The 8828-nt window shown below is 50.4% G+C and overlaps 1 protein-coding gene across 4 annotated transcripts; it reads right to left on the reverse strand.

The window, feature by feature from the left end:
- Nucleotides 1-374: 374 nt before the first annotated feature.
- TMIGD1 (transmembrane and immunoglobulin domain containing 1) lies at nucleotides 375-4452 on the reverse strand (the record flags this gene model as incomplete). 4 transcript variants are annotated; one of them, XM_084493295.1, is made up of 7 exons in its annotated part: nucleotides 4274-4452; nucleotides 3902-4002; nucleotides 2743-3021; nucleotides 1975-2256; nucleotides 1122-1225; nucleotides 827-855; nucleotides 375-509 (listed from the first exon to the last, which is right to left on the reverse strand). In XM_084493295.1, exons 2-7 carry the CDS (start codon nucleotides 3978-3980, stop codon nucleotides 506-508), a joined length of 777 nt encoding a protein of 258 aa, XP_084349421.1. In that variant the 5' UTR covers nucleotides 3981-4002; nucleotides 4274-4452. The 4 variants fall into 4 exon arrangements, with proteins under 4 accessions (XP_084349421.1, XP_084349420.1, XP_084349419.1 ...); XM_084493294.1 differs by lacking the exon at nucleotides 827-855 and having other exon boundaries at nucleotides 1107-1225; nucleotides 4274-4450; XM_084493293.1 differs by lacking the exon at nucleotides 827-855 and having other exon boundaries at nucleotides 1083-1225; nucleotides 4274-4450.
- Nucleotides 4453-8828: the final 4376 nt, after the last annotated feature.

The following is an 8828-nucleotide window of genomic DNA, read 5'->3' on the forward strand; positions in this document are numbered from 1 at the left end:
TAGTGAGGCTCACAGAGGGTCCCCATGGCGCCTTCGTGCCCCGTAATGGCCCCGGGGGGGGGGAGTTTGGGTGCCACAGCCTTGTGGTGATGGGGTTGTCGGCACCACAAAACACCACAGGGCAGTCGGATGCCAGCAGGACGGGGCGGCCAGGTGGCCTGGGTGGCCCCAAGGAGCTGTGCTGTAGGACAGAGCCGAGAAGGTGGCTGCCAGCCCCTCAATCCCGTGGCACACCCCAATCCAGCCCTGGGGGTCCCTCAGCGAGCAGCCGCCGAGCCCCGTGCCTGGGTGTGCGCACAGGGAAGGTTTGGCAGCTGCCCAGGCAGCCTACCTACCCCCCCGGCTGTGCTTTAAACAATAAACCAGAATCGGGAGCCGTGAAGAAGTATTTGTATTTCAAAAAGACCACAGGAACTCGAGCCTCATTGCAGGGTTTAATCATCTCTTGCAGGGGTTTGTGTTCCGCCACTAGAAGCTGTGGGTGTGCACGGGAACTTGCTGATCCTTACCTGCAGCGAAATGAAAAAAAAAAAAAAAAAAAGAAAAATCACCTACTATGGAAAAAAAAATACAAAAACATCTGAGTGGAATTCACTTGGGCTGTATTGGGGCATCCCGTTTTCTCCCACTGCCTCCCCACAGGCGTTGCAGGGTGCTGGGATGGCCAGGCCAGGAGCCACCTGGGGCCGTGCCTCTGTGCTCGCAGCCTGGCTGGCATTAGTGTGTTGAGGTCTTTTGTTCCCCAGCTTCTGCCGAGGCTTAAAGACAGGATTTAATTCAGAAGCTTGTTCTGGGAAGCTGCATGAATAAGCAGTCAAATACTTACAGAGCTGTTTCACTTGATTTCTTGAAGCACTGAAAATAAAGACAGAGTCCTGTTATCTTTCATATGTTCTGGCCAAGGGGTATTTTTACTAATGTCTGACATGTGTGTAATTCTTTCCCCCTAGAATACCTAATATTTGATTTGCCTACTGATAAATCTAACGCAGGAGGTAGTACATAATGGTTCTCTAACACTGAAAGCAACCCAACAAAGCAGTATAGAAAAGGCAGAAAACAAAAGGGCATCGCAGCAAAACAATCTCCTTTTTTCCCTCAGAAACTAGATCTATCCGTACCTTAAAAATTTTATCTTTTCGAGCCACAATTCCAAAAAGCACGGTGAGCGTAACCACCACCACAGCAGCAATAACAGCCTCCATGGGGAAAACAGGTTTTTTATCTGTAAAGAGGGGAGAGGAGGTTGTGTATCTGCTAGATTGGTACAGTTACATAAAACAAGTCGTTTCACAGAACCACAGAAAGGCACATTTCTATTTTGGCGAACCAAAGGAGGAATTAAAATGTCGGTCCCTGCAGAGGATCCCCGGGGTACTGTTACGTGTGGCAATATGGATGTCCAGCTGTATCACTGACAGCTAACGTTGCTTTTCTCTCTTTTTCAGGACACCATGGGCAGTGGGGTGGGCAGTGGATGCCCCTAATCTGGTGGGCCACCTGACCAAGCATCACCTGTCAGAGACACAGGCATCCAGCACGGCTCAGCCTCCGCCTGCCTGTAGTCCACAGAGGTACAGTCATTTCTGGAGGACAGCTAATCTCTCTTGCCTTAAGCAGCTTTTTTAGCATGACAGAATACTGTGGTTGGAATACAAAGCTTCAAGTGAGACCTGAGGTGCTTTAAAACACACTTGGATGTGCCCTGTCATCATGGGAAGTGAGAAAGTGGGACGAGTCTGCTTCAGGCCATGCTTGCCAAGTGCCTTTGAATAACAAGTAAAGCAGGAAAGGCCTTTACTGGTGCTGTGCACCTGGGCCCAGGTGAGATCCTCATAAACACAGGGATTTTGCCACTTTCCACTTACATTTCTTTACACTTCTCCACCATATTAATGTAAGTGGATTGCTATCATTGTAAAACAGAATGGAGAGTTAGGTGTAAACCTTATTGTTTAGCACCAGCCTTGTTACCTTCAACTATCAGGTGGAAATTCTTTCTCCCGGTTCCCAAAGAGGATTTCACCTCACAGGTGTAGGTCCCGTTGTCAGACTTCACTACTTTCGTGATAGAGAGCTGGAAGACCTCGCTAGTCTGGTACACCTGGTAGCGATCTTGCTGTAGGGTCAGGATGGTGTCGTTCTTGTACCAGGTTGCTTGGCCTTGCGGGTTGGATTTGGCATTGCAGGTCAGAGTGACGTCTTTGTCTTCTTCGGCTTTGACGGTCTCGTCTTCTTCAGTCACGTTGGGAGGAACTGTTCAGAGTAAATGCAGATAAATAGGTCATTAACAACGCTGCTTGCCATTAAACAGGAAATAACTTCGCTTTTCACATCACTTGTGTGCCTTGTTTAAATGGGGTTGGCACGCTGCCCTGCAGCCCTTCGTGATCCCCAGGGATCAGCAGGGCAGGCATGACAGTCGCTCCCGTGACTCCCCTGCCCTGACTTGTATCCTTGAGAAAGAATCTAGGTGGAGGCAGGGACATAGCCAGAAAATCTTCTTAAGGGCCCACCCACTCCCTGTAAAAGAGGCATCAGATCAGGCCATAAGCAACAGTGTGGAAAGGGAGTGTCTTACCACGTGAGCTGTCTCCTCCTAAACGCATTTTTTCCGGGTGAACACAGCGTACAAGGGTGCAAAACACCCTGCCTTCAACTCACACCCAGACCCCAAGGTGCTCAGCCCATGATTCTGTCTCACCAGGCCGTTCCACACAGATATCCACAACAACGACTCACACTGGACATCCAGGATCACCGAGACCTTGATGGATTTGTCCCGCATCAGCTTGCACGTGAAGGTGACACCATTGTCGGTCTCAGTGGCCGGGGAGATACAGATGTTGCTGATGTTCACTTTGTTCCCATCTTTCAGATCCACTTGGCCATCTCCTCGGTACCAGAGCAGCTCCTCGGCCTTGCTGCTGTTCTGTACCAGGCAGGAGAGGGAGATGGGAGTCCCAGATGATGTGGACAGGGTGAAGTCAGCAGCATGGTTGTTTACAGACAGTTCCACGCCTGCAGAAGGAGAATGAGGGCATTTGGGTGTCCTAAGCTGTACCCTTCCCACAGAAGCCCTGCGGTTTCCCCAGGCCTTGACTTTGAAGGAGACACTGACAGAAGAGCTTCAGGCTTCAACATGACACTTAGCTTTCAAGTGTGACTTTAGTTTCTGAGACAGGAAGCATCTTCATCACAAAGCTCACTTCATGGTTACTTAAAATCAAAGTGAGGCATTTGCAACTGACTGCGTGAATGCCAAAGCCTGACCTATAATAAGACAATGTCTGAAAACCACATTATGTCAGCAACGATGTAACACACAGCAAAAGAGCATCCTGCCAGTATTGCCCAACCTTCTGCTACAAATCACTGATGCAGCATACCTGTGCCCTCAGTTTTCGTGACACAGTTTGGTATTCTGCTTTTTGGCTTGAGCTGAACGTGCTTGAGAGTGTAGAGTAGTGAATCAGCTCCTCTGCCATGCCCAGGCAGTTTGTGAGTTGCAGTTAATCTAACGTACAAACCTCAGGATGCATTAAATGGGAAAACAGTATGGGAAATAAATTTTTCTATCAAGTTAAATCTCACTAGACTAAGCTGTCATGGATTAACGAGCTAAAAGTACATTGCAGAATATAAAGGCACAGCGGCCTCGTCATTCCCGTGCAGCTGCTGCACTAACATTTGAAAATGCTGATGCTTCCCCATTCCCTGCTCAGCTCCTCTAAAATCAGAGGCCAGCTTTTAGGCAATCCTCAGGGAAAGAGCTCCAGAGCATACGAAAACTTGGGATGCTGCTGTGGCACATCACCCCGGGCAGCACCCAGCCCCGGTTTCTCCTGTCAGCACGAGGTGGTTCGGACAAAGTGATGATGGATTTTTTTCCATTGCTTACCTGTGGCTACGCATGCCAAAAAGCAAACCACGAGGACAGGCACTGCATAGGGGACTGCAAGGCTGCTTTTCTGTGCCATCTCCGAGGAGCCCAGCCGGTGCCTGTTGAAGAGAGGGAAGGCCACAGCGCTGCTGCCGCTGCTGGGGCTCGCAGAGGGGCTGCCTGCTGCCATCAGGCACCCTGGGGAGAGCCCTCACCGACACCAGGCCGGGGTCACTGGGGATAAACTAAGCCAAGTTGTTGCACAACTTTTTCCAAGTCCAAGCATAATCAAGGAGATTTTGTGTCTTTCACCTCTGTTGCACGAATCCATTGCCTCTCACTACCTGTCTGCCAGGGGCGGCTGTCTCTGGGATGTGGCAGAGGACTTACCTTGGGAAGTGTCCCAGGAAAGGCTGCTTCTGAAAAGAAATGTGCAGCGCTCTCCTCCCTGCATTTATAAGGTCTGGATTTTAATATTTTATGGTAGTTCACTAAGAAGTGAGTCCATAAAATGGGTTCAAGGCCTCATTTAATTCCTGGATTTCTGAGCTCCCAGAACACTGAAGAAAAGTATTTGCTGGGCTCTGCTGTCTGTTTTATGAGACTTGCTGAGGCAATGAGTAACTAATGAGAAAGTTCCTGCATCAGCTATAAAGACCTTCTGCCAAAAATAACACCTTTTCACTTTTCAAACAGCTTTCTGGCTGTTTGTGACACCGTTTCAAGCCGTAGGAAGTTTATCCTAGATTATTCTTGAACAGGAGGAGACTCCGATACTCCCCCTCCTGCCTGAAGGTCCGTTGCTGTGTCCTTCTTTGATGGAAAAGGGAGAAAATGCACCGATTCAGACTTTGAACCGTGTGTTGGCAGAGGAGGGAGCAGAGCCACTGCCCTGCTAAAAGGTGAGTACCCTCGGCTAGCTCAGCCCCTGGGAAGAGTGAGGGTCGCCGCGCTGCAGTGGTGCCGCATGATAAAAACGAAATGTTTAGAGTAAATGAGGATGTGAAGGATGAAAGCACAGAGTTTGGGGTGTGTTTTTCAGTCTAGAAAGAAGAGCAAAGGAATTAGAGGTTCCATGGTGGGTCTGTCATGATGCAGGGCACAGCATCAAATGGCACCTGGGGAAAATTCTGCCCTGGATTTGCCCCAAGTCTGTGTGACAGGCAGCAAGGTGAACTGGGGTTCCTTGGGTTTACAGTTTTGAAATGAAAGGGATGGCAGTGCCCTGTTTTGCAATGGGATTTGGGAACTGCCAAAGGAAGGGAGACTAGAAAAGCAAGGTGTTAACTTGGCCAGAGGCACCGAAAGGGAATGCTCTAAAACTGATAAGAATTACTTTCGCAATGACTTTTTGCATATTCCCTTTTATAAAGGGCACAATCATCCTGTGGGAGTCTAATTACCGCCGAGGTCTCGAGCTGAGTGGGTTGCGTTATCCACCTTCCCGGGACACCTAGGAGGGACAGAAACGTCATGTTCCAGGACGTAAAGCAGCCCCTGGTGACTCAGACCAGGAGGAACCCTTCAGATAGGCAGAACCCCGGTGAGTCTCCGCGGCAGCAGATCCAGTGCCCTCCTTTGAGGTGTTTGGATTGTGTCAAGGCTGGGTTAGGCAGAGCTGGGCTTGAGCCACAACCATCCACCCACCCGCTCCTCCTCGCCGTCCTTATGGCAACAGTGGGCTGACAATAATAAACCCCAATTAAGCCTGTTGTTAAATATGACTCTGAGCAGCCCCGAAGGGAGTAAATTAACACACAGCAGTCTATTTCTGGGTGTAATCCAAGCCTTGGAAACCTGAGAAGAAAAGATTTAGAACGTGATAGAGATTGGGCCAAAGTTCATTTTCCACTGGCTGTCTTAACTTCCAGCTCCAACCCCCTCCTTGGTTTGGTTTCCACTTGATTATCCTCAGTGCCTCCAGGGGTAGAGAGCACAACGAGTAATCCCCTGAACGTTCGCTGGCAGGCAGCACAATTGATATTCAGCAGTGAGGGTGGAAGATTGCTCCTGGAGTCTGGGGCACAGCAGGATCTGCACCAACGTGTGGGATCTGGGGAGCGAATCCACGGGCTGGGCTGTGTTGTGAGGCGAGCGGTGCCTGCAAGCCCACTGTAATCCTGCTCCAGAAAACATGTTTGCAACAGAGCCTGAGGCTCTGCTCCAAGACTGCTCTGTCTTCCTACTCGTGGTGGTTCTCTCCTAATCCCTTTTTAATATGAGGTGCTACATATTTTGCAAACCCATTGTTCGGGCATGACTAACACAGCCTCCGCTTGCCAGCTGTCAGCTGTTGGGGCCGGGCTGCCAGGGGATGCCACGAGCATCCTCAGCACCCCTGGGCCTCCCCCAAAACCGATTTTCCCAATGTAAAGATCAGGAAGGATGAGACATGGATTTGCAGGCTCGCAGCCCATGCCCCACATATTGTCCACTGTTGGGACAGAATTTTTTCACAAGTTGGTTAATAATTCTGTTTCCTGATCGCCCTGAAATGAAAGGTCGCACGCTCTGAATAGCTGTGGGAAGGAAAAAGAATAGCAAAAGGAGTGCTGGACCAGTGCACGTTGTAAAAAATGATGCAAAAGAAGGCACTCAGCAGGCGAGTGGCATCTGGGCTGTGATGTGGTGCTGGTGAGTAATGGGTGCGGGTTTGGGTGTGGAGGCACGGGGTGCGGGTGCCCCCTGCGGGACACAGGGTGCCTCTGGCAGCCCGTGGCACTGGCCCAAGCTGTGGGTAGCAGCTCGGAGCAGGGGTGTGGGACCTCCTGGGTGGGTTTGGGTTTCATCCTGGCGTGGGAAGCCCCCTGAGGAGCCTGTGCTGGCAGCAGTGCAGCACGGAGCTGTATCCTGGCCTCGCTGTGCTCATCTTTCAGAAGTTTAGGTAGGTTTTTTTAGGCAGGCATCAAGGTTTAAATTGTTCAAACAATTCCTTGAAGCTGTTGTTTCAGGATCTTCTGAGCTCTCCCTCCTTGAAGTGAGCACGAGGAGCAGAAATGTGTCCGGGAGGGCAAGTCTGACCTTTAGGGAAGAGCATCGAGGTACTTGCCAGCATTTTCTGTGCTGTGATGAAAACATCCAGAGACTGCAGGAACTCTGAGGAGTGTGCAGGGACGTCGTGGCATGCTGCTGCAGCGCAGTGCCCGCTGCTGTTCTCAGCCCTCTTCCCGAACTGCTCTGGGTCACATTTGGCGCTGCTGGCACGCCTCGTTGCCGGTCTTGATTTAGAAAACTAAAGATAGCACCCGAGTGTGGCCGTTGCTATCCTAACCTGAGAAATACAGTCCCAAATAAAAGCAAATGTGAAAAGAACTTAGCATGACATTAGCAATATAGGTCCCTGCGGGAGATAAAGGTGAGTTTTCTGTGCTGAATTCCACCTCGGTGGTGGTCCTTGCAGCTTCCCATCTAGGGAGTCCTGTTTAACAGCCTTCAGCTTTCACACCTAGTAGCACTCAGGCAAATTAATAATATTGATCCTTAATTTGCATCATGAAACTCCATTTTCAACCTGATTAAAGCAATTTGCAAGGCAGTCTCCTGCCTCAGCAGGCTTGTAGCAGAGATTGTCTGCTAGGTCCCTGTGACTTTGTTGTTTTTCAGGACAGAAAACATGCCTCTGCCACTGCGGGACAGGACTTCAAGGGTTTTTTCTTCCTCTGGGAAAAGAAAATGACTGGGGATGCTGCTAAGTTGGGTGCCTGTTTCTTGCCTGATTTAGATGCTCTCTGATGGCCAGTGCAGGAAATTCCTTGGTATTATTCTCAGATCTGCTTCTCTTTCATCGCTGTTCTTCTGTGGCTACTCTACAGCTCAGACCCAAGATATTTTTGCCTACCTAGGAACCATCATCACCAGTGGGATTTCTCGGAAGTGCTCTGCTGGAAATCCGAGTGCTGATTTGATCGTGTGAAGACCTGCCAAACAACACGAGCAGTTTGAACTTCCCTGCTGTGGAGTCATCCCCCGTTCCCTGGGCAAGGAATCCGCAAAGCCCCAGCTGCTCCATCTTGCTGGTTGACGGGGAGCCGCTCGCTGCCAGTCTTCAGGAGGAAACCTCAGGGGCTGAAACCACCACGGAGGGTGTCGTAAGGCAAAAGCCACAGCCCCCACGTACCGAGCATTGCGGTGTGCAAGGGCTGCAGCTCTCTGCACGCAGGAGCATGGAATGGAGCTGGAGGAGTCCCGCAGGTCAGTCCCTCACCTGTGGTCATGCTCACCCAGGGGCCTGGCAGGCCGAGCTCCTAGGCTGGCCCAAGGAAGCGTGGAGGTTTTGTTTTTAGTGGCTGCAGAGAAAATGACGGGGTGAGTCAGTCCTCTGCCACATGCTGCTTTTACAATTGGTTTGTTGAAATTCCAGACAAGCGGGCTTTTATCAGCTAAAAAGGGAAATGAGCTCAGTTACTCTGTGTAAATCCAGAGTGATTTATTTGTAGACGAAGGACTTAAACCTAGGTAACTGTGACCACTTGTGAGGCTGCCAAATTCCCTGGTGATGTCCCTTCTCCCTTTTGGTTTAAAAACACCCTGGCGACCCAGCTCTTTCAGCTTTCCCAGTTTAATTAGATCGGGGACATCTCTTTGATGCATAATCCCTGTTCCCTGCTCATCTCCTTCGTAATGACTATGCAGTGCAGATGAGCCCCGAGGAAGAGAAGCCAATTTACTCTCCTTTTCCTCAGAGCCCTTCCGATGCTGCACCACGCGTGGCTTACACACAAGTTCGCATCATCTGCTCTGTCGTGCAGGGGATCCCTGGATGCAGTGAGATCAAAGGTTCAACAGCTGACGGTCGCCCTGAAGACCGCAGCCTGATGCTCTAGGCTCAGAGCTTGTATCCCCGACAGGAAATGCCGGAGCTGGGAAGCAGATGTGTGTAGGAGATACTGCCGAAAAGTTAAACAGGAATTGATGAGCCCCGCTGCCGGACAGGGCCGCTCTTGGC

This window comes from Aythya ferina (assembly GCF_964211825.1).
Source record: "Aythya ferina genome assembly, chromosome: 19".
NCBI lineage: Eukaryota > Metazoa > Chordata > Aves > Anseriformes > Anatidae > Aythya > Aythya ferina.